Genomic DNA, 26,682 nt, shown 5'->3' with positions numbered 1-26,682 from the left:
CATGCTTGCTTAGCTTGTCACTTTGTTTCTGACTTGCTCTGCAAAAATGGCTGCTTGCAGGTATATTTATGAATACTTTCTGTTTCCCAACATAAATTACATTATCAGTATGTGTATTTGAGGTGGAGAATCCCCTCAGTGAACTCTCTTGAACTTGTGACATACTGTAGTGAGGGGGGACTCTGTGTTCAGAAATATTGGCAAGCGATTATTCTCTATCATTATAGTTATCTTTATAGTTATTGTTCTTGGTGTGAACAGGCATTAAGAGTGCCACCCAAGTTACTGGATCTGCATTTACTTTATTAGCTTTTTGTCTTTTTACAGTGCTAGCAGCTCTCTCTGTTTGTGGGCATCTAAAATTAATCAATACCACAAACTAAACAATACAAAAATGCATTAAATAAGTAATATTTAAGTTGAACACATATTTGTGTGTTAAATATTCCAAATGTATCTGTAATATAAATAAGATGCTAAAATTGTTATTTATACAGTTGACACTGTCATTCAGTCTAATGGATGACACTGTGGTGTAACAGAGAATTTGCATTACACCAAATGACAAAAAAATTACCCTAAATGATGACACATCTACTTCAGCTTATATTGCAGGCAATCACCTATTTCAAACACTAAGCTTGACCAGTGAAGTTAATCACAATTATTCACAACTACTTATTTAAAAAAATAAAATAAAAAACAACAACAATAAAATAACAATAAAAGTGTTTTTTTGGCATTTCATTGAATGACGTGTTTTTGTAACTTAGGTTACCACACCATGAAAAGGTGAAATTATCAAATCTTATTTAGTTTATTAAATCTCACTTAGTTTATCTCTGATAAACTGCATTTTTTGGGACAAAAGTCCCCTGGTTATTTAAATAAATAAATAAATAAAATAAGGTATAGTCCATTTAATATATCACAGCCAACACTTATTTGAAAATGCCAAGAAAACAAATATATATTTTTTTTACTTGGTATTTTATGTTTATTTAAAGATGTAATGGTAAAATCAAAGTCCGGACCATTACACTGAATGACAATTTTACAATTTGGAACACTATTTCCCCCATTTTTTGACATTTTATTTTCACCAAAGTTATTTGAAATATGAAAGTAGACACTTTACTTGCATTTAACGTTTTTTTATGTATTCAAAATTACTTTTGTAAAATTAATTTGATGCAGGCACCAAAATGGTGACGTCTCGTCTTTGATCCACCTGCTATAAAAAAACGTTAATTTTGAAATGTGTTTTTATTTTTACATTCGTTGCAATAACAACAATAATGTGAATTATTATTTATTAAATGAATAACAAAGCATTAACATTTAAATAAGATTAAAATCAAATAAATAAATGTCTGTTATCTATAGACTGTGGTCGAGGGCTCCAACACTTATAAAATACCTATTTTCTTAGATAAGAAGTGTGTGTGTGTGTGTGCGAGCGAGCGAGCGAGAGAGAGAGAGAGTCAGCTGTCTTAACCGCAGCTTGTGTGCTGCATCATGACTGTGTCTGTTCCCCTTTCGGGCTTGAACTGATGGTAAAACTAATGACGTTATTTACTGTCTTTACATTTATTTTGAAAGATGAAGCTCGCGATTATGGTAAGGGGCGTTACATATCCGACGAGTGCTTGCGGTGTTCGGCCAATCACAATGCACTGGGTCAGCTGGCCAATCAGAGCAGACTGCGCTTGTCGGAAGGAGGGACTTTGTAGAAAACAAAGCATTTGAGAGAGGCGGGGCATAGAGGACCTACAATAATGTACAGTATTTGAAAAATAATGTGTTTTTTGAACATTAAAGCATGTCAACATATTCTGTTACACCAAATACACAAAATAATGATCTTTAAAAATGATATGACCCCTTTAAATTAATCATATGGGTGTAAAGTTAAGTCGTGCACGAAACACATCTGTTATGTTAACAGAAAAAAATGGAAAAGCACTTAAAAAACTTCCTTTAACTCAGGCGCATCGTTTTTAAAACACTAATGTAATATACAAGATGTGAACACAGAGGTCAAAGGGGTCGTTCACACAGAATGCACTTTTGCTTTGAAAGACATGGGAGGAGGGCAGTGGAATGGGAAAAATCACGAGGTCTCGAGAAGCATTTTTTAAAAGCTGAAATTTTAATGTGTGCACTGCATTTTTATAACGAGATGTTAGTGCAACATTTAAACGCATCTGTCTAAGGCATGTTAAAGGAACACTCCACTATTTTTGAAAATAGGCTCATTTTCCAACTCAAACTGTTGAGTTTTACCGTTTTCGAATCCATTCAGCTGATCTCCGGGTCTGGCAGTAGCACTTTTAGCTGTAGCTTAGCATAGATCATTGAATCTGATTAGACCGTTAGCATCTCACTCAAAAATTACCAAAGAGTTTCTATATTTTTCCTATTTAAAACTTGACTCTTCTGTAGTTACATCGTGTCCTAAGACCGACGGAAAATTAATAGTTGCGATTTTCTAGGCCGATATGGCTAGGAACTATACTCTCATTCCGGCGTAATAATCAAGCAACTTGGCTGCCGTACCATGGGTGCAGCAGGCGCAATGATATTACGCAGTGCCTGAAAATAGTCCCCAGCTAGGTAACGTCCAACGTGAGTTTATGTAAACACTAAGTTTATGTAGTTGGTTATGTTGACGGAAGTTAGCCTATTTTCAGGCGCTGTGTAATATCATTGCGCCTGCTGCACCCATGGTACGGCAGCACAAATTTAAATTGGTATATTAATTGAGGCAGGATTCGTTTTGCTAGGCCAATGTTTTCTACGTTGCTAACTGCTTTCTTAGCATACAGACAATCTGTAAGTAAGATAATAAAACATTAAACACTTATCAATATTTCATGTAGTCTACATTTATTTATTCACCACAAAAAGCCTTTAGGATTCTTGATCACAACTGTCGAAGTTTAGTCTATTTTATAATAATTACTTGCTCACTTTACATAACAGTTAACTTAATCAGTTATATAGCATATAAGAAACTTTTTTTCCTCCACAGAATGTTGCCCACTTAGTCCTTACCTTAAATTAGGTACTCATTAACTTCATAAATTGAAAACTGCAATTCTAAAAACCACTAGAAATTCCCGAGGGAACCCATTACACTATTATTTTCTTTGGGTTTAAAGCTACAATCTAAAGGGCTCTATTTGTACTTACAGATGCGAAACTGAGGCATTTCTTTCTTCTTCCACTAGATGGCTGTGCAACAACATGTAAGTTTACAGGTGATGTAGCCTATAAAATTTGCTGAAAGGGGTGTTATCATGAAGATACCATTGAACATGTATGTTCTGATGAAAATGAAGCAGGTGTGTACAATCTACTGTAATAAAGACCATATAGATTTAATGGCGTACTAAAACATTAAAATGTCTTTACATTTCTCTCTCTCTGTCTCTCTATCTGTTTAGTTATGATTTAATTTAATCCAAAGACTAGGTTTTGATTCAATGTCTAGATGTAATTTTGGAATTTCAAGGTAGATCATTATTGTACCCAATAAGTGCAACGATATTTTGAATATAAAATGATCTAATGTTTGTTTTGTCATTATGGAATTTGTAAATACCACATAATTGTTAATTAATTATATTATAGGCAGCATACAATATCCACGTCTTAGAATATTATCTCTGAACGCATTAGAACTATCATAAATTTGCTTAGCAGTATTCATATCTTGCAGGAAGAAATGTGGGATATTTCCTTAAAACGATTATTTGCTGAGCTCCAAAAATTGAGATTTGGACAACAGCACTTAATGTCACGCTGTGCTGAGTAAGTTGATCTCGCTTGAGGAGAAATATTCTGTTTCTGCCTGTTCAATAGCAGCTCTCTCATTTTCTCTCCCGATGTTTTCTTTCTCACGCTGTTCAGACTGGAAATGATGGATAAGCTCCTCAGAACAGATTCAGAATAATTTAATGCACTCAGAGCAAATACCACCGAAACCTCAGAGTAAATACCAGCAAACCCAGCAAAACTATATTAGTAGTGTGTGCACCCACTCGTGTGATCATAAGTAGCAGACGTTATATAACAATATATAAATATTCTGAAGCTATTTGGCATGTCATTACCAAATACCCAGGGAATTTCATGCAGGTTTGGAAAAGGCTGGCTTAAATTGTAAAGTGGTACTTTGTTTGTGATTCTTTCTATTTTTAAATCATAAGTGACAACATTATGATATACAAAGTCAAATTATTAGTCTGTGTGGAATTATTTGTGATTTCTAAAGGCTTGTAGGAATCATTTCTCAGAGTAGTTATAAGTCATTATGCCATAATGTTGCTTGACCCACCCATCACAGCGTGCATCTATATGTCAGTGATCTCTGGCTGAACTTCTTGGAATGTTGCTTAGTAAAGAAGCAACACAGAAACAGTACAATCTGGCCGTGGGGAAAGGTATTATCCTCATTTCACAGGATATATTCTCACGACAATCTCCAAAACTGCAGCTTTGAAGGAAAGCAGTTGCTACAGGCTAAAGTTTGATCTGGAATAGTTGCGGGGCAGCCAGTGGCAGTCTGAAAATCAATGAGGTGCCTGTCAGGTTTTGTTTTAAGTTATATAATACTTGATAATAATTGCAAAATGCAGAAAGGCACTCATAAACTGCTATTTTATAAATTTTTTAAAATGTACTATTTAATTTTATGCAGCTTACCAAAGTTTAAAAAGCTCTGTTGCCATTTTGCATGGAGAAATAATACAATTTTAGGCATAATATTGTAAGGAAAGGGTTTGAGATTATGTTCGTATCATTCTTGCCACAGACATTTAATCTGCTGTGAATGCAAAATATCTTTGAGTCATCTGTTCCACTTTTTGCAAAGATTGAAGTATAAACCCTTGCATTGCAAATTTTTTCTTATTTACATTATAAGAGGATCATTAGAAAAAACACAAAGGCAGCTTCAGAAGGCCTTAATGTACTTTTTAGCTTAATGGTATTTGCTCTGTCCTGCACCTATTACATTAGCTACAGTGCGGGTGAGCCAGGATCATAGCCCTCTCTCATGTGTTATCATTTGGCATTCTTCTGGCAGTATAATAAATCCAGTTTCTTAAGGGCAAACATCAGCAGAAAACCAAACAGGTTCTTACTCTATGCAGGAGGCTTGTGCCTTGTCAGATTGAATCTGCAAAAGTACAAGGTGTAAAATTTAGATTGAATATATGCTTTTTGGCATGAATGCATCTTGTAATGCTTCCAACTGTTCACTTCTTAAATTCAAACCAATATAGGAGAGCACTCTAATCGACTTTATTTATTCAAGATTTTTTGAAATTATGCTTTTTTGATGTTGCGTACACCACCTGTTTTTAAAGCCAGCAAGAGAGGAAAATTCATCTATTTTCTAAAGGCATGTTACTGTGAATAATTTATCCGTGCAGTTGTTTCATGTCTTTTTTTTTTTGACTTAATAATTTTTAATCAAAATGTCATTACTCAATCTTTTGGTGAAATGGCAATTCTCTCTGGTGGACATCTCAGATCATCCAGTTCGCTTAAACGCTGCATCTTTCTTACAATCAGCTGCAAGCTTGCATTCAGATCTGCCTCCATCCGATCAACAACCAATGAATTGAACCAAGTACTGCCGTACATTCTTTTTGATCCATTTCATTCGGATGTCTGTCACAATACAGGTGAAAAGACTACTTTGGTTTCATCGTAACTTTAAATAAGTTTTCAAGAAAACATCTGCAATTAGTTAGTCTCGCCTCAAACTCATGCCACTGGTTAAACCAATGTTACTGTGTCAGGTTGGTTGGGACAATGTTGAGCATTGAACAATATGTTGGATAGCACAGTGTTCACGCTTTTTAGGGGAATTGATCTTTGGATGGCTTTTTTGGTAGCTTCTGCAAATTAAACTGACAAAGAATTTTAACATAAAAAAATTATCATTAGTTCACTCAAAAGGCAAACTGTCATATTTTACTCAGCCTCATGTCATTCCAAATCCGTGTGATCTATTCTTTCTTCTGCAGAACACCAAAGAAGATATTTTGAAGAATGTCCAGTGAAAATCATTTGGATCCAGAACTCCACTGACCTTCATTATAAGGACAAAAACCACTGATGCATTTTTTTTTAAATGTCTCCTTTTGTGTTCTACAAAAGGCATACAGATTTGGAATGACATTTGAAATTTAGATTTTTGAACTGTCCCTTTAAACTACGTATCACAGAGCCAATGTGAAGGGTCTTATGATAGAGTTTCAAAGGGCTTGCACAGCTCTAATCACACAGCAGCAACTTTAATCTTTGGTCCAGGAACAGTGCCTTTCCTGAAAATGAGACCATCTGTTTGGGAGAGGACTGTGATGTCTGTATTATGCTGGCTGATTTTAGAGTAACAGAGAGAGTGCTGAAAAGGGAATATCACACTACAAAATCACAGCCTCCAGCAGGGGAGGGTGGCCGGTACCATGAGGAAATTAGAAAGCACAGATGGAGAGAAAGTAAAAGAAAGCAGAGGATGGGATAGACACCACAGCTGAGGCTCCATGGCAACCAGTGTTTTGAGTAGGAGGACGGAACACCATGCAGACCATAGTCAGGCTTCCTATAAAAGAACGCTTGCCAGGGAAAGCTCTGACAGTCACTGCCTGAATGAGTAAACCTATCTCACACGCTGTTTGTAGATATATTTTTATATTGGGCAGTGTTAAGTCATCAGTGCCGAGAAATCTACTTAGAAATTTTACTTTTTTAAGCTACCCATAATTTACAGTTAAAGCTACTGTTTTAAAGTGGTTATTATATATAAACTATTTGCAAAATCAACTTTTGGAGGATGCTTCATTCTAAGAAATCATTCTAATATGCTGATTTGGTGCCCAAGAAACATTTATTATTATTATCATCAATGTTGAAAACAGTTGTGCTGCTTAATACTGTAATATTGTATTGTATGACTTGAGATAAAAATAATAAGCACATAAAAGTATTAATTTATTAAAACTGTATGAATAAAAATCTTAATGACCCCAAACTTTTGAATGGTAGTGTATGCAGGAATACACTTTTAATATAAATAATTTGCTAAGAGAAAATATACAACAGCTGTTAATTTATTTTATTTGAAGGAAACAATGAAAATAGATTTTTGTCAGAATGACAAATGTACATTCCATTATAAAATCAGTAATTCCATGTATAAAGAGGATGTTTTACATATTACAAACTTGCCGGTAAATCAAAGTATATGTAGATTCCCAACCATCTCCTACTGCTACAGGGCTTTGATCTAATCGTAGGCAGTTCTAAATGTTAGAACATTATGATGCTGTGCTTCAACTTTCTAACTTTGTTCATTTCGGACCAGCGGCCAGAGCTGACAGGCTGAAAATTTAGGGTGAGAAATCTCTGAATAAACACAATATATTCCAGCGGGATGCTTGAAGAGAGGGGTTGGCCTTGTTTGGACAACTGGATAAGCGATACAGTGCTGTAACCGCAGCCCACGTGGTCTCTGAACCGTGGGAGTTCCAGAACCAAGTGTAAAGAGCAGTTTAATATATACATTTGATAAGCTTTATAGGTTAACTAACTTAACTTGCAGTTAATTCTGCAGTGATAAATCTCAGTGTCATTCAATAATAATTTCATTTTTACTCATGCACAGAAAAAATTCTGCTAGATTAACAACAGGAACACGTTTATTTTTATTAATTTTTTTCTGAGGGAGGATGTACATGTTAAGGAAGCCTGTTTCACCCCAAAATAAATAAGTGAATTGTGTTTTAGTTTTTTTCCTCACAATTCTGACTTTCTTTTTGTTGCAATTCTGGGTTTATATCTCACAATTTAGACTTTTTTCTTGCAATTCTGAAGCTATAAACTTGTATTTCTGTCAGATTTGTGAGATGCCAACACGCTGTTGCGAGTATAACTCATTTTTGCAAGATATAAACTCACAATTTTGAGATGAAAAGTCATAATTGTGAGACATACTCGCAGTTGAGAGAAAAAATTTCAGAAATGTGAGATAAAATGTATAATTTAATTCTAGTGTATTTTTTCTTTACTGATTTTTAATACACATATATATTCTTAAACACATTTGTTTAGATATTAATTCCTAAATGTATTTGCAAACGTACTGATGAATCCTGATCTCTTCATGAAAATGTTCAAACACAGCTTTAAGTATACACAGCAAATGAGACCCAGTGAGTGGTGCAGAATTTGTTCAGGACACTGAGATGTTTACTAGGAGATTGTTGAACATTTTATGATACTGCTCAGTGCGTATGGCTATCTGTGACAGCACCCCACTGCTAAATATATTATCAGCCGGCCTCAATTTCTCCCATGTCTCCAAAACATGATTATCCCCTTTGAATTGTCTAGAGCTATTAGATACATCACACATCTACCATGTCTCTACATTGCTTGTCATGTGTTTGATGAGAACCTTAGGATATGGATGGATTTAAACAATGCTTGCAAATAGAAATCTATCTTGTCAATACTTTTTCAGTGTTTTTGCAAGAATTTAGAGGAAGCTGAATGTGCACATTAAACAATTCTAAGACTTTGCTTTGCCTGTACAAAGAAGTGAAAGCTGGGCTTCAAAATGAATAGTTCCGGCCGACAGTTTGTCATTGTAAAGCGCAGAATTTACATTTACTTTTCATGCACTGCTCAGATGTGAATGTGAACACACTCATGCACACAAATTGACTTTCACTAATAGCTTGAATGTGAATGAGGGGCTTTTCACGTGTTTTCACATCTGCCGAGTGGGATGTTTTCTGGGCAAAACTCACTCAGGACCACAGTGCATTCACGAAACAACAACTGCATTCATTCAAGTGGGCATTCACTGAAATGTCTTATCCTTTCTCTTGCTCTTCCTTGATGTTGCAGTTAAGTACTTGTGAGTTGCAAAGAATGCAAATACAGCAGAGAAAAATGTATACTAATTTTGGTAAAATATATATGGTGTATAATTTTAGGTAAAAAACGACTGTCACTTCATTTAAAAAGTAGATTTTTAATATTTAATGATTTACATATATATATACAGTATATATTTTTTAGCTCTGTTCTGTTGTGATGGATGAAACTTGGCATTTTTTAGTAAGTATTTTTTGAAATACTTTGTTCCCTGTATCAAGTCCTGTCATGTTCATGAGTGAGTAACATGCGTTGAAAAGAAAAATGTTGAGTGTGTGGTGAGCCCTGACCTTTAAGTATGTTTATGAAAGCACAAAGACCCTAATGAGTGCCACAGGGAACAGACTGAAAGATGAAGGCAGAGGAAACAATTGGTTAAGTCACTTCTGAGCTGGGTCATTAGCCTCATTCTGTAAAGCATCTTTGGAACAAACCTTCAAAACCAGGGCGTATGTAACATTTAAATGAAAACCACTGCATTCTCATTTTCTAATAAATGAACATGTTGTCTCTTTTGAAAAAGAGAGAATATACTGTTTCTTGTACTTTGCAAAGCGAAAATCCCACTTGAAATGATTAGATTATGCATATACCTTGAAGCTAAGCATTTTTTAAATGAAGAATTTGCATTACCTAACCCCTTTTCATGTAAAGTTTTTAATAATTGAATCTGTGTACTTTCATTACTTGGTGTTTTTCTGGAATAGAAGAGTGTGATATTTATTCGACGGTCCATTTTCAAACCATAGTAAATCAATAACATTTTCAATTTTGGAGGCTACATGATTCGCTCGATGAAAAGCAACAAATAATTTCACAGATATCAACAGCACATTGATTAAAGCAGCTGTTGCAATAAACAGACTCATTTTGAGCACATTAAAATAACGGCTTTGTGTACTTCTGTAAATACCTGCAGATCAGTCTGATGCCCAACCATAAAACATACCCTCATATTTGGCAGAAATAGCCAAGTTAATGGGCTTTAAGGTGCATGATTTATGGTGCCGTACAAGCAGATGATAATGAACAGCCCTCGAATGAGTTTCTCTATTATTGGCAACCATTGTATAGAAGCCTAACCCAAAGATTTCTTTTGTTTCCTGAACTCTGGTCCAAACCATTAAAACAGCAAGACATGTTTCTTGGGATGTGATAACACCCACATACTACAATTAGAGAGATCTGCTCCTTTTTCATCAACATCAATCTGTCTAAATGATTTCTTGCTCATTTTCTCTTCGCCTCTCTCTCTTTCGTGATGAAATCATCTTGTGAGGTTCCACAACCTATTTGAGGAATGGGCTGTTTGCTTCGAATGGTACATTGAAATGATAATTCACTGGGAACATGATGTTCCCCCGAATTCACGCCAGTCTTGCAGATTTTTTTCTGTCAGAGCTTTGTGATTATTATAGATGTGTGCTCCTAATATCTTAATCCACGGAAGCAACACCTTTTGAACTTTTTTGAAACTATGAGATATTTTGTTCATCTTTAAGTCACTTGTACATATCATTGTCTAAATAATTATGATTACTTGCATTGAAAACTTTCACCAAAGGGTGAAAAAAGGAGTCGATCGCAAATATTCACTTAAATATCCAAGAGATCCAGTCTCCAGTTTTATTTCCAAGTGGGTCTAATCATATACTGAAAAATGTGTTTTAGCATTTTAAGCAAATTGCAGGTTATATGTTGTAACCTTGTTTTTGCTACAAGGGATTGTGGGTTCACACTGTCAGTTTCTTTTATAAACCAATTGTGACTAAACTGTACTGTATGTGAGGACATTTATTTAAAGGAACAGTTGACCCAAAAATGTACATTTGCTGATACTGTACTCATGCCGTTAAGTTAATTCTCACATTCTTCACTGTAAAAGATTTGGAGAAATTTAGCATTACGTCACTTGCTCACCAGTGCATAGTCTGCAGTGAATGGGTGCCGTCAGAATGAGAGTCCAAACAGCTGATAAAAACATCACAGTAATCAACAAGTGATCCACATGACTCCAGTCCATTACTTAACGCCTTGTGAAGTGAAAAGCTGCATGTTTGTAAAAAAAACAAATCCACCATTTGGACTATTTTAACTTAAAGCCATTGCTTAAAACAAACAAACAAACTCATACATCTCGGATGGCCACAAACAGTGCATCGCAATCAGCTTTTTATGCACAGCGAAATCATCCACAAACAGTGCATCGCAAGCGGTATGCACAATGGCGCCGACGCTGATGGCTGCCTCCGTGGCACTTATTTATCTAACACACACACACTCAGTCTACATTTCAATTTGCACATAATATACCTGTACATACAACTGTCTATTGTTATATACCTGTACATACAATTGTCGATTTGTATATTTTTATTCCTTAGTTACTTGTTCTATTTTTCTATTTTTTATTATCTGTGTTTTTGTTCTGTCACTGTCATTCTGTTACACTGTGGAGCTTCTGTCATGAAAACAAATTCCTCGTATGTGTAAACATACCTGGCAATAAAAACTCATTCTGATTCTGATTCATTCATTCTTTGTGTTTTGTTACTTTTAATCTAACACAAAGTCTCAGCCTTTAAATTCTGTCAATTGTATCACAAAATACAAACAATAAAAGGGTTTTTACACTCTTTAATGTGGTTTGAGAACACTGTATTTGCCTCAGTTCAAGCAGCATGTGAATCAATCATCTTTTCCTCTTTTCTACTAGTTACAGCACAAAATAAACATGAATGAATATCAGAAGGCATGTTGAAAAGAAATCAGAACAATTGAATAAAACGAATGTCTCATGTAATCGATCAATCAGTGTTTTGAAAAACATCAATAAAACAGCTTGTGAATAGTCATAAGTCTTAACATAACATTATTCTCAGAAAAGCCAACAAAATGAGTGCTCCGCTGAAGACAGTAACAGAAGAGAATTAAAATGAAAGAAAGACAATTCAAATGGTGCAGATGTCACTGAAACTATGTGATACAGTCTTTTCAATTGCTAGCTACAAACCTCACACAGTTTTTAATTTTTTTTATTAAATATTATTCTAGCAATTTATTTTGTCATGTCGATGCACCGTTTGCACTTAGTTAAAAAAAATGATGCAGTTTTACGGCAACAATATAACAAATGCAAACAATCAATTACAGAGCCCTGCACATGACATGCAGACAAAAATATATATTTACTGTGGCCACAAATGAAGAATTAATTTCCTCGTTTCACCCCCCAATATGCCCGGGCCTACATGCATGTGCTACCCTGCATAGACGCTATGCCCCTGGCCTTAAAGTGAGTACATTTTTATCAAATTAAAATTTTTGGATGAGCTATTCCTTTAAGGAAAAGGACACATTTGCTTGCTTTTTATTACATGATTTTGCTAAAATGCAATAGCGAATATTTGCATTGTACTGCACATTTTAAAAGGTGGCTGAGTTAAAAAACAGACTCTTAAATAGTGTCTAGAATTGACTGTGATTCATTGTACATTTTCAGGTTGGCAGCCACAGTACCTTGTGAAAGTCGAAAACAATCAATTTAAAATCTCTCTTGAAGCTGCAGTATATAGAATCTGTACAGTAAAGAAAAAATACTTTATTCATAAAGCAGATTGAGCATTATGTTCAGAACACAGATACTTTGTAATTTTATGTCAATTAAAATTTGCTTAAACTTTATTGTTGTCATGACATTCAGCGTGCTTCTTGCGTCTGTCGGTTGTGCACAGGAATCAACAAATGTCATCGAGTTGCTAAACAGTTTTTTTTGTGGTTAGGATTCTTGTATACTTTACACCTGCTGCCGATGTGGCATGAAATCTCTGTCATGGTATATACTGTATGTTACTTCAGATGCAGCTTCTGTGTTGTTTTTACAGAGTGAAGACAGTTTTGCCACTGTCTGTGTGTAATAACACATTCCCAGCAGCCTGTACAGGCCAGAAAAGTGAAAACAGCTATGTGGGAACAAGAGGCACCATTAAACAAACCCCAGCAGGATGCAAGGCAACTCTTGTTCAGGAAGATACAGTTGACACCATTAGAGGAAACTAAAAACACTTGTTAACATCAGAGTAAAGATGGGAGCTTAGCAGTCTTTTCCCTCGGACCTGTAGAGTTCCTTGACTGTGATCTCCATGCCGCTTGATGTTGCATGGCTTTCTATAAAGGAGAAAAAAGCATGTTAGGGTTTATTTTTGAGTTGAATTCACATGTATTGTACAAAGGTGTTGTGTATTTAGTCATTTGAGAACCTTGATACTGCTAGATGTGTTGCTAGTTATTTGATACTGTGCTGTGAACAGTTGTACGGGACTATTCCTGGAATTTGTGTTTAGAGCTGTTTTTAGTTTAATGTAAAAAAAAAAAGAAGTTATTTAACTACTTCAATTTTGTAACGGAACACCTTTTTTCCCCCTTCCTACAAAACACTTCAGTGCCTAAAAGCTATTCTGCTAATTGTGTATTGTGAAAAAAGGAAATGTAGGTAATGCAATTGATTACAATTTATAGAGGAGTTACTTAAAGGGGGCATAACAAACACAGTTTCACCCAATCTCATGTTAATCTTGAGTACCTATAGAGTAGTACTGCATCCTTCATATCTCCAAAAAGTCTTTAGTTTGATCATATTTATAAAAGAAAGATACAGCTTTACGATTCTCTCCGGAAAAAGCAGAGCTCCTGGAGGCGCGCCGTGGGCGGAGCTAAAGAGTGACGAGCACTTGGGTGCCGAATGCCAACAAAACAGATATTTGATGCTGTTTCACTTACCATCTGCAGTTCCAGGTCATGACCGGGATCTTTTATAGCTGGGATCGCTCCATCTTTCAGTATCAAACGATGTGCAAATCCAGTGTCGAACTGGGCCTTGTTTATAAAATATTCGTCAACAAAAACACTTGTGAAACTCCGATGCTGCCCTGGAAAAACAAACTGTATCCACTGTTTACATAACGCTGGGTTCTTTAGGAAGCTGAACAAAGTTATCTTTCCCTTACAACCAAAAACACACTTCTTTGGATTGGAGACATTCTTCCCGAGCAAGTCCCGTGCAGCGCTGCCGCCGGATGAATCGCGTTGATGGGTGCGATCTACTATTTACTATGTATCTATGAACTTTCCTAGATGGAACCGGAATGCAGTGTTTATAGTTTACAATCCATGTCTATAGGCCACTATACATATGCGTTGTCCTTTTCTGATTGATGGGAGCACAGAGGATAAAGACTCACTATCCAAACTAGCTTTCAGCCTCTAAAAAGACTTGACAGGAGTCTCATAATAAGATCGGTTGCAAATATTTCAGCACCTCTTGAGCTGGACATTTGAGTCTGAAGGAAAACCCCCCTGCTGTGTTGGACACTCTTTGTGCTCCTGTCCAGGGCAGGTGTTACAAACTACAACCAGCCGCTTTGCTCGTAGTCAGGAAGAAAACTACCGATGAGGGGTCAAAGTGCAAAAACAAAAGGAACAAAATGCTGAAGTAAAAGATACATATGTAAAAATACATATAATTCTATAGTGTACAAAAATGCATATATTCTATATCTATACAACACACTTCAATACACATACAAAAGTATACACAGGACACATAGCTAATCTACATTAAGTACCTTTGGAAGATGTTTTGTAATTGTCAAAAGTTTGGAAAAATAATAAAGATTTTTTGTGTTTTTGAAGGATATCTCTTATGCTTAGCAAAGCTGCATTTATTTAATCATAGATACAGTAAAAACAGTAATACTGTGAAATATTGTGACAATCTAAAGTGACCATTTTTTATTTTAATATATTTAAAAAAAAATCACATTTATTTCTGTTATGGCAAAGCTGAATTTTCAGCAGTCATTACTCCAGTTTTCAGTGTCATATGATCCTTAAGAAATCATTCTAATATGTTGTGTGCTGCTCTATAATTATGATAAATTATTATTGGTGCCCAATTATTAATAATGGTTCTTATTATCAGTGTTGAAAATGGTTTTTGCTCCTTTATTTTTGTGGAAAATGTGATGCATTTTGTAGGCCTCTTAAGGAAAAATATAAATTATTTGTAACGTTATAAATGTCTTTACTGTCCCTTTTGATCAATTTAACGGATCCTTGCTGAATAATTTTCAAACATTTTCAACACAATTTACAATGCACATATCACACACACACACACACACACACACACACACACACACGCACACACACACACACACACTCACACACTCACTCACACACTTTATATAAGTATATGTAAGGCATTGTATAAAGTATTATATATTATTAAATATATATATTAAATACACACTTGTTAAAAAAAGGCTGAAGTCTCAGTCATTTAAATGTATTTTACCTGTTTTATAAGCAGTAAGTGCGAATGTATAGATATAAACCTGATCAAGCATCAACCCCTGGTTGCACATGTATGTCATCCCCTACAGGCACACACATCAAAATGAGATAGATCTTTTGAACACACTCCAGGACATTGTGTAAGGAGGGAAAGGCTACAAATGGGGGGGCTATGACTTCCTGATTCACACACAGCATAAAGAGAATGGCAGCTGGCTCTAATAAGCTCTCTATCCATAACTGCTGCATGCTACCCAACCACCTCTGAACCAGCCATTCGTACAACATGTGAACCAAATTAAATTTAATTATGCCTTTAACATGACACATATTAGGCCACTGCAGGTCCTCAGCAGGAGAAATATCCATGCTAGATTAACATGCTAGACAGTTTAGCATGACATGAAGTGTGATTATGTTTAACTGCTTAGCTCCTCCATTTACGACTGCGTACAAATCCAATAACAACTATTTACAGAGAGATTAGCGACATTAGCATTGACGACTCCTTTTGACTCCTCTAACAAACTGAATTAAGAATAACAGATAATTTAGGCTAAACTGTTAGCATATAGATCTTCTAGCCAGACAGATTAGCATGTAAACACTAAAAAAATTACGACTGCATTTTGCTTATTACTTTAATTGTTTAGAAACCACTTTAAGATGGTTTGTGGGGGCAATTTTTTTTACAAACGGCTTGCTGTGACTAATGAGGACTTTTAGGAGTTTAAAATGGAGCAAACAGCGATATTTTTACAATGCAGCAATCAGAGCATTTTGGTTCATTGGAAATGAAAAACAGATATGCTTACACCATCCTGAAAGGGTTATTGAATAAAATAGTGCGTGATATATGTATGATATCTGGCAGTGGCCTTGGTTAAACCCTTGAATATAGTTTCAACAAAAAAAAAAACAGAAACATTCAGTGTCAAGAGAGAGAGAAGATCACCAAAAATGCCTGGAAAATCTGGATCCCCTTTTGGTAATGTCCTGTTTTACTGGTACTATTAAACCTGTCTATTTGCTATTAGGTGATCTAAACTTCCAGATAAAGGTGCATTTATCGTATTTTAAATGTCATTCTGGGAGTTCACATGAGTTCAGAGGGCATTCACGTTATCTTGCTATAATTTAAGAAAATGCATTTTTGGAGAAGAATCAAAGTTCTTTGCAGGACTCTTATGTGTGGGAAGATTTTTAGATCTTGTAATAAAACTGTCATCTTCACAATTTGTTCCAAAGACAAGACAAAGGATCATAGTGGTTTTTCCCGCTAAGACCTGTCAAAGGTGAAATTACCCTGGCTCTGTAAATCAGAGCCTTCATATATGTGTTGTCCTGTCCCCATGGAAATAAGGGCCTGTTTGTGTAAAAACATTAGTGGGGTCAGAGGTTAAAGGCGTTGCATGACATCACCATTGCTATATTTTAGGTATATGTTTTACATATATTTTCCCTGTAATTAAATGCTGATGCTAAACATGCACTTCTGTCATGACATAATGCAATACTGTGAGTTTAAAGCTTTTTATTTAAAAAATAGTTTATTTTCCATTGAGCAGCACTGATAGCAGTGCAATAAATGTTTGCAATACCATCATTCACAATCACACGACTGGCCTTTATAGAAATAGTTCATCATTTACAAACCATCTTGAAAAACAATATGAGTTACACTTTATTTTAAGTTGTCCTTGTAGTGTATTTATATAATGAAGTACTGAGTAATATTAATGAATAACTTGTACCTACTATATGGTAAGGATTAGGATCAGGGTTTGGTTTATGGTTAGTTGCATGTAATTATGCATAATTTACTGTTATTACTATAACAAGTACACTGTAACAAAGACACTGTAAAATAAAGTGTTACCCAATATGATTTTAAGTCTTCTGTGGGACACAAATCAAGCTATTTAAAGCAGAATGTCCAATCTGCTCTTTCCATTAAATATGAATGGTGGCCATGTCTGTCAAGCAAGAATTTCAGAATAACAACTTGTATTTTAGTCTTTTCCTCAAGGAAATCTATAAAAATTACTTCTTGATGCTTTATGGTGTTTTTTGTACTTTTTGAAGTTTGACGATCCCTGGTCACCATCCACTTTTATTTTGTTCCTCCTAAGTCTTTTTTTCAAAATCCTTTTGTGTTCCACAGAAGTACGAAAGTCATGCAGGTTTTGGAATGCTGAGCAGATTTTATACAACAATAGGGACAGTGGCCAATAATGATTTGTTCTTGTTAAAGGAACTGTTTTCTGTCATCTTTGCATGCTGTGAGAGCTGGTTTGGTTTGCTGTTTCGTAGAGTGACAAGTCCACTGAAAGACACATTATATGGCGATTGATATTGCCCCCAAGGGTTGTTTCTTTTCTCCATGCTGAATAACGCCTGCCTGCATAGGCGGAGTGTGTGTAAGGGTGGGGAAGGCTTAGCCTTCCACTGGCCACGAGGACTTGGGGCAAAAATGCCACTACATTTGACAAAAATGCCTCTGCACAAACAAATTAAATCTATTATGTCTGTTGCTAACAAAGTGAATATGAATAGACAGTGTCGATTGCGGCATTAAATTAAGATCTGCTCATGTTGCACCGTATTTCATTTTAGGCATTTTTACAGTGTTGTGCATTTTAACCAATCACACACAATTCTGTTGAGCTTAGGAATGCAATGGCCAATCATAGGCACTCAGATGAGTCATCGTTAAAACAAATCAGTTTTGTTGAGTGCGCGTGCGTTCGCTGACTGAATTCCGGACTCTTGCGAATTCTCTCATCATAAACAACAAAGAGCAGATGTACGTACAAGGTAAGTAAGAGATTCATTTCACAGTGTATACAGCTTCAGTGATTATAACGATAGTTTTGTTTTTTGAGAGTGCTTAAACTCGCGATAGAGCAATGTTAGTAATGATAGTCACTTTCTATATAATTTATTCGCTGTTTGAATAACCGTGGAAAGGAAACGTTATATAATTATCAGTTTTTTCTAACGTTTTTATTAAATTGTAATCACGTTAAATACAAATTCAGTCCCATTAAATATTTTTTTTTAGCCTACATGGCACCCATGTCAGGTTCTTGCCTAAAAAGACGGGTTTATGATGTTAATACATTTGGCTGCTTTTAGCCTTACCCGGGAGTTGGTTCACCCTCCGCTTATGCCCGCCTGCCTTTTGACAGACCCAAGAAAGAAGCCAAACCCTTTCTGCCCTGATAGAGAGGCCGGTTTGTGTCACTTCACTTTTAGAACCTTTGGGGAGGTTAGTAAAATATCAGCCCTTTGACGTAGACCAAACCCAGTGTTCTGACTGGGCTGGTTTTCTAAGTACTTGCAAATTTCTTTTGTCCCTGCTCATCAATATATTCTGCCCTGATGCTTGCGATGGACAATACTTTTGACTAAAATTGCTAAATGTTTTACATTATTGTAATAATTTAATTACATAAATTGTGTGGATAAATAATACATTTAAAATACATAACATTTTCTAAAGAAAAATAAATAAATAAATACATACATACATAAAATAATTATATGTTGATTATTTTTTTAACATTAATCATTTAGTAATAATTTCCATGTATTTCTCACTGTAAAATGAAGAATTTATTAAACAATTATTATAATAATTATTAAAATATTACATTAATATTATTTAAATTATTATTTGGTTAATTAGTGTGATTTTATTGTGAAAAAACATTTTCAATAAAAAAAAAACACTCCCTGTGGTTCAGAAATGTTCCTACCATCTGAACCATTCAAGCTTGATATAATGTCAGTTTCAAGCTTTATAATATCAATTCAATGCTGTTGTCTGCCACAATAATGTAATGTCTTTGAATGCCTTAATTTTGGGGTCCATGATTAATTTGACTGTTTTGTTTGGAATGTCAAGTGAAAATGTAGTCTTTGTTTTTTATATCAATTGTGTGTATTCATGTTGGGATAATCACTTCATTTTTACTCATGCAAAACAACAGCACATGGTTCTCAGTGTGAAAGTGAAAGACTATTTTCACCAGTCAGCATCAGAAAATGAGTGGTATGTTCTGTTTCGATGAACTATTGAACCTAAACAAACCATATCATATTCTGAAGCCTCTCCGCACACATCTGCACAATTGATCATAGCTTTTAGCTCTTGCTGTGACCTCGACTACCCTCTCACACCGCTATGCATGCTTTGATCAGTTTCTATGATGGACACTGAGACAATAAAGGCATTCAGAGAGTTGCAAAACATCGCCCACACACTCTTTATATATAACACCCTGATCCATAAGGCACCACATCATTACCAGCAGACTGTTCTTATTTAGCTGCTGCGTTAAAGAATTTAGCAAGACAAATGAACCTGGTTCTGTTGGTACAGACGCAAAGGAAGATAAGTAGAGGGAGGGAGAGGAGGAGACAAGCTCCTGTCAAAGAAGAGACATGTATAGACAATTAATTTCTCTTTGTGTTGGCAACTTAATCCCATTATATACCCACAGGATTTTTATAGCTACTAACTTTCCATTTAGTGCAAACCATTTATGAATTATGGCATGGAAAAGTGTAAAAGGAAACAGTTTAAGTGAACGGGATTGACTCTGTCAGATTTTATCCTGCGTCTGGCAAAAGCAAATGAAAGAGGGAGGAAGATTTATGCTCTCAGATGTTCCTGAGAGCTTGTGCTATTCATACCAGTTACTGGTAAGCAGTCTAAAGGCCAGGCTGTATTAGTCAGTGGGAACTAGAAATGGAAGGATGACTTTAATAGAACACACAAGTCTACATTGTAAACTGTGGGAATAATGGCCAGGGGTTAAATTGGGTCAGAGCCTTCCGGAATGCTATTCCACTAGGTTAGTTTCAAATAACTTGCCGACTCTTTGTCAATCAATTCTATTTCATATGTAGTGCAGATGTAGTTTGAACCACTGCGCATATTCCAGGTTTATTTAGCAAGCTTCATTACATTAAATATTAACCTTTCTCTAATGAGTGACAGACCCAGTCTGAGATCACAACACTGCAAAAAATGCAACATTAATTGGGGGGAAAAAGTAAAAGTGAAATGGTCAACTATGTGTTGCCTTGCCTTCCCATATATGGTAAAGAATTGTAAATGATTTAACATACTGTATGTCATTTTATTGTAATTTACACCAGAGTGCTTTTTGTAGCTCTGCATTATTTATTTATTGGTTATTAGTACATTTTAAGGTAAGAATCAGATTTTTGTTGTTGTTCAATTAGACTGTCATATTAACATTATATAACTTGAATTATATTTAATAGTGTAGATTTTAATTTTAATTTAAATTTATTATAAATTATATTTATTCAACATAACAATTTGAGTGAAAAGTTGAATTTCTGATTTTAGTGACCTATTGAATTGATATATATAATCTATATATATAATCCCAGATTTTCATAATCCCAGATTTCTCAGATTTTGATTTCAGACCTTTGGACCTCAATGTATTTTTACCAAATTTTAAAATCACCATAAAGAGGCTCCAGAATCACCATCAGATCATAGCCTCCAAACTTCAAAAATCCCAGTTTAACCCCCATTATTGTCTCACATCACCATGTCCAGCTTTTCATGTGTAGCGGTGCAGGTGTGGACCCATAAGCCATTGCTCTGAGAAAGACATGGCAGGGGGTATAATGAAGAGAGAACGTGAGCGAAGGAGGGGGTTAATGAAAAGAGAATGTTCTCTGTTTGGGTTTTTAGTGGTGGTTGCTGTGGGCATTTTTGCAGCTTCCATCTCAAAATGGTTAGAAAGGGAAGGGGGGAGTATGTAAGAGACAGAGAGAGAGGGAGAATAGAGGGGGGTGCGGTGAGTGATTATGTGTCAAAAGAAGGGATGTTAGAGTCAGTCTTTAAAAAGCTCTGGCACTTAGTTCAGAAGTTCCCAAACTCAAAGCCTCCAACCCTGGGCAGTCGCAACGAGTGAGTGAGGACAGTACAGACCTAGAGCGGGAAACTGAAAAACAATTCAGAGTGTAAATAAAAAAAGAGGATGTTTCTGGTTCAGAGCTGTGCTGAGTGCAAAGTAAGCGAGGAATAGGAAACAGGAATCTCCCCCCTCCAGGCTGTCGTCTGGACAGTGTTGCTTTTAAATCTACTGCATTTTTTTGGCAAACAGCACTACAAGTGTGCTGTTGTAGAATAAGATCTCTCTGGATCTACTTATCAAGCAAAGAAACAGGAAAAAAGAAAGAAGCCAAGAAGCAGAACTTGAACTCCGAACTTCAGAAAAGTTTAGACAAGTGCAAATCCGAGTGAAGCGCTCTCATCCGACCTGCTTTTAGGATTGCCCACGCGATTTCATCCTTTCTTGGATTATAACTTTCCTACCGTCAGCACTTTCCTGGGATGGGCTGGCTGCTGTGTCTGTGTTACCTGGCAGCAGAAGTGGCTGTGGCGATTGGCTCGGAAAAACAACAGCACCAGGTGCAGCATGGCCCCTGCAGCTATACTTTTATCCTTCCAGAGGTGGAGCAGTGCCGGCCTGCGGGGGACTTCCAGGTGACTAACTCCCTCCAGCGGGACTCGCCCTCGGCTCCGGAGTCACCCCACGCTGAACCCACCTGGCAGGAAAAGAAGCTGGAGACCCTAGAGAGTGCCACAGAGAACAATACACAGTGGCTGCAGAAGGTAGTGAATGAGCTTCATCCACCGAAACCTCATTCTGTCTGTGTTTCTCTCTCATCTTTAATTGCACCAGTGGTTCTCAAATTAATACAGCTGGAAAAATAGCTAAATACAAAAATGTTAAATCAGAGTTTCCAAAATGGGGGCTTGTGAGGGAACTCCAGGGTGTTTGAGAGTTGATGAAAAGATAATTAATTATGAATCAAATATATGACCAAATAAAATGTAGAACAAAATAATTATAATTCAATTTTTCGCCATGTTGCTGCAGCCCTATATATAAAAAAAATTTAAATGATTAATTATTAATTATTTTGTTTACTCGCATGCCATGTGTTCATTAACTGACATCAGAGAACCATGCATATGCAGATGTGTCATTTAATGATTGAAATACAAATTTTAATTCTTAGGTGGTCCTTCAAGGAAATATTTTACATCTAAGTTGTTCGGTTTAGTTTGGGAACCCTTTTGCTAAATGATAACTAACAAGATAAGTTAGCAAGATAAATAGGCTTATTAACTTTTAAAAGTAAGTAGAAAACACTGTCGTTTTTGTTGAAATCAAAGGCTGATCATATAATCAAATTTTAAGGTATTATGCTACAAAATTAGCTATGACAAGGCAGATCACACGGTCAGCGTCCCAAAATTGCTTGTTTTAGTGACCTAGAAACTGAAGTGCAGAATTTTAAATGTTAAAAAAAAGAATTCAAACTAAATTAATCTTGGTAGAAGGTTGACAGATTGTGTGATGTCCTTGAAAACCATGAACAAAGCTGTGAAAGGAAATACAACCCAGACTAACATGGTTTTTGTCGACCACAATGTATTTGTCTAGTGAATTATAGGCCAAACAGAAACCAAATTGTAAATATTTTTCCTGTTCAGACTACATCATGGATCATTTTGGAATTCTTGGAAATATTAATACACTTTAGTGTTTGATTGTACGGAGATTTTGTTTACTTTCGTACAATAAATAATTTTGATATTTTGTTGGGTCGCCACTCTAATGTGAATTCTGGATTCTGAAGCCAAAGCACTTGAAGTTTATGTGCATTATTTATGCACATGCATTAATAGATGTGTCCCAATCTGCATTACACATTATCCTCATAAGGTTATTGAATTTGGGAAGGAAAGAGAGAGAGAGGTAAATCTTGAACATGTTTAAGCAAGATTTCCTGGATGTGTAGATCTTTTTAAGCTGGCGGACAGTTTGTCAGTATCAGAAACCTTTTTAAGAAAAGGATTTGGCCTCCATTAAGAGTCATTAGCGGACTCTGGCTTGGCAGACATGATGTGATCAGGCTTTGAGTTTGTAGACATGACATGAGTAAACTTCGACTTATCTGAAATGATGTGAGCAGGTCCTGGAGTAGCGGGCGTGACGTGAGCAGGCTGTGGCTCTGGTTTAGTGCCGTGTTCCTTCTCCACGACACCCACAGTGAAAGCAGATCCACTCAACCGCAGAGCAAAGTCTATATACTCGGCAAGGGACCAGTGAACCGCTCCCCCAGGAAGCTGGGAGCAAATGGGCCCATTCAGACCCACCCGAAAGATGTCCTTAAGTGCCACATCATTAAAATCCACTTGGTTAGACAGTTCACAAAAATCCTCCACATAGTCCTCAATAGGCCGGTCACCTTGACGAAGGCAGAGGAGGCGTGAAACTGCTGGGTTCATTTTAGGGGTCGTGTATTCTGTAAAGAGTCAGTCCACTGAAGGCAAGCTTAGTAAGAACCCAAGTGCAGTTTATTTACAGAGTGATCCAAACATACAAACAATAATCCAAGACACAGACGTGACTTGACTTGATTTGACTTGACTAGGCATGAACAGACTTGACATGAACAGACATGACTTGGCATGAACAGACAAGACTCACCAACAGCAGGTTACAACTTCAATACACGACCAGCTCACAATCGGAACATGAAGCTACTTATAGGAAACAAGGAGGGTCCATGACATTAACAAACCAATGGGGAACAAGACACATGACTAAGACTACCAATCAGAACATGACACATACACAAGGCAGAGAGACATGAGGCAAGGGAAGCATGACACTAACATGGACCATGAAACAATTACAAAATAAAAGACATGGAAAACATGAACATGAAACAAAACACCACATTACAATAATTAATAATTTAGTACTAATTTCCATGTATTTTGCCATAAAAATCACACTGTAATAAAATATTACATTAATATTATTTAAATTATTATTTGGTTAATTTAGTATGATTTTATTGTGAAAAACATAAAAAAAAAAAAACATACTCCCTGTGGTTCAGTAATAAGCAATTTTCCTTCCATCCGAGCCATTCAAGCTTGATATATTGTCAGTTTTAAGCTTTATACTATCAATTCAGTGCTGTTGTCTGCCACAATAATGTAATGTCTTTGAATGCCTTAATTTTGGGGTCCATGATTAATTTGACTGTTTTGTTTGGAATGTCAAGTGAAAATGTAGTCTTTGTTTTTTATATCAATTGTGTGTATTCATGTTGGGATAATCACTTCATTTTTACTCATGCAAAACAACAGCACATGGTTCTCAGTGTGAAAGTGAAAGACTATTTTCACCAGTCAGCATCAGAAAATGAGTGGTATGTTCTGTTTCGATGAACTATTGAACCTAAACAAACCATATCATATTCTGAAGCCTCTCCGCACACATCTGCACAATTGATCATAGCTTTTAGCTCTTGCTGTGACCTCGACTACCCTCTCACACCGCTATGCATGCTTTGATCAGTTTCTATGATGGACACTGAGACAATAAAGGCATTCAGAGAGTTGCAAAACATCGCCCACACACTCTTTATATATAACACCCTGATCCATAAGGCACCACATCATTACCAGCAGACTGTTCTTATTTAGCTGCTGCGTTAAAGAATTTAGCAAGACAAATGAACCTGGTTCTGTTGGTACAGACGCAAAGGAAGATAAGTAGAGGGAGGGAGAGGAGGAGACAAGCTCCTGTCAAAGAAGAGACATGTATAGACAATTAATTTCTCTTTGTGTTGGCAACTTAATCCCATTATATACCCACAGGATTTTTATAGCTACTAACTTTCCATTTAGTGCAAACCATTTATGAATTATGGCATGGAAAAGTGTAAAAGGAAACAGTTTAAGTGAACGGGATTGACTCTGTCAGATTTTATCCTGCGTCTGGCAAAAGCAAATGAAAGAGGGAGGAAGATTTATGCTCTCAGATGTTCCTGAGAGCTTGTGCTATTCATACCAGTTACTGGTAAGCAGTCTAAAGGCCAGGCTGTATTAGTCAGTGGGAACTAGAAATGGAAGGATGACTTTAATAGAACACACAAGTCTACATTGTAAACTGTGGGAATAATGGCCAGGGGTTAAATTGGGTCAGAGCCTTCCGGAATGCTATTCCACTAGGTTAGTTTCAAATAACTTGCCGACTCTTTGTCAATCAATTCTATTTCATATGTAGTGCAGATGTAGTTTGAACCACTGCGCATATTCCAGGTTTATTTAGCAAGCTTCATTACATTAAATATTAACCTTTCTCTAATGAGTGACAGACCCAGTCTGAGATCACAACACTGCAAAAAATGCAACATTAATTGGGGGGAAAAAGTAAAAGTGAAATGGTCAACTATGTGTTGCCTTGCCTTCCCATATATGGTAAAGAATTGTAAATGATTTAACATACTGTATGTCATTTTATTGTAATTTACACCAGAGTGCTTTTTGTAGCTCTGCATTATTTATTTATTGGTTATTAGTACATTTTAAGGTAAGAATCAGATTTTTGTTGTTGTTCAATTAGACTGTCATATTAACATTATATAACTTGAATTATATTTAATAGTGTAGATTTTAATTTTAATTTAAATTTATTATAAATTATATTTATTCAACATAACAATTTGAGTGAAAAGTTGAATTTCTGATTTTAGTGACCTAGTGCAAACTAAAGTGCAGTATTTTAAATACATTTTTTAAATAAAAAAGAATTAAAACCAAATTATAATTTTATTTCCTATTTTAAATAAATATAAATTCATAACTTTAAAATTACTTAAAAAAAATACAATTTGGAATTGTATTGTATTGAATTGATATATATAATCTATATATATAATCCCAGATTTTCATAATCCCAGATTTCTCAGATTTTGATTTCAGACCTTTGGACCTCAATGTATTTTTACCAAATTTTAAAATCACCATAAAGAGGCTCCAGAATCACCATCAGATCATAGCCTCCAAACTTCAAAAATCCCAGTTTAACCCCCATTATTGTCTCACATCACCATGTCCAGCTTTTCATGTGTAGCGGTGCAGGAACCTTTGGACCTCAATGTATTTTTACCAAATTTTAAAATCACCATAAAGAGGCTCCAGAATCACCATCAGATCATAGCCTCCAAACTTCAAAAATCCCAGTTTAACCCCCATTATTGTCTCACATCACCATGTCCAGCTTTTCATGTGTAGCGGTGCAGGTGTGGACCCATAAGCCATTGCTCTGAGAAAGACATGGCAGGGGGTATAATGAAGAGAGAACGTGAGCGAAGGAGGGGGTTAATGAAAAGAGAATGTTCTCTGTTTGGGTTTTTAGTGGTGGTTGCTGTGGGCATTTTTGCAGCTTCCATCTCAAAATGGTTAGAAAGGGAAGGGGGGAGTATGTAAGAGACAGAGAGAGA

At 35.9% G+C, this 26,682-nt stretch overlaps 1 protein-coding gene across 1 annotated transcript in view; it reads right to left on the bottom strand.

Moving 5' to 3' along the window:
• The window catches only part of LOC107565048 (trafficking protein particle complex subunit 3-like), a 34,443-nt gene extending 13,551 nt beyond the window's left edge, over positions 1-20,892 (bottom strand). Inside the window, exons 1-2 of the mRNA XM_016250234.1 lie at positions 20,807-20,892; positions 19,682-19,745 (exon numbers count right to left, since the gene is read on the bottom strand). Of these exons, the coding sequence (XP_016105720.1) occupies positions 19,682-19,745; positions 20,807-20,892 (150 nt within the window). The remainder of the gene's footprint in view (positions 1-19,681; positions 19,746-20,806) is intronic.
• Between the last annotated feature and the right edge of the window lie 5,790 nt (positions 20,893-26,682).

The sequence above is a fragment of the Sinocyclocheilus grahami genome, unplaced genomic scaffold (assembly GCF_001515645.1).
Source record: "Sinocyclocheilus grahami isolate Dianchi unplaced genomic scaffold, SAMN03320097.WGS_v1.1 scaffold976.1, whole genome shotgun sequence".
Lineage (NCBI taxonomy): Eukaryota > Metazoa > Chordata > Actinopteri > Cypriniformes > Cyprinidae > Sinocyclocheilus > Sinocyclocheilus grahami.
Note: the sequence above shows the minus strand (reverse complement) of the source record. Positions and strands in the feature narration are given on the sequence as shown.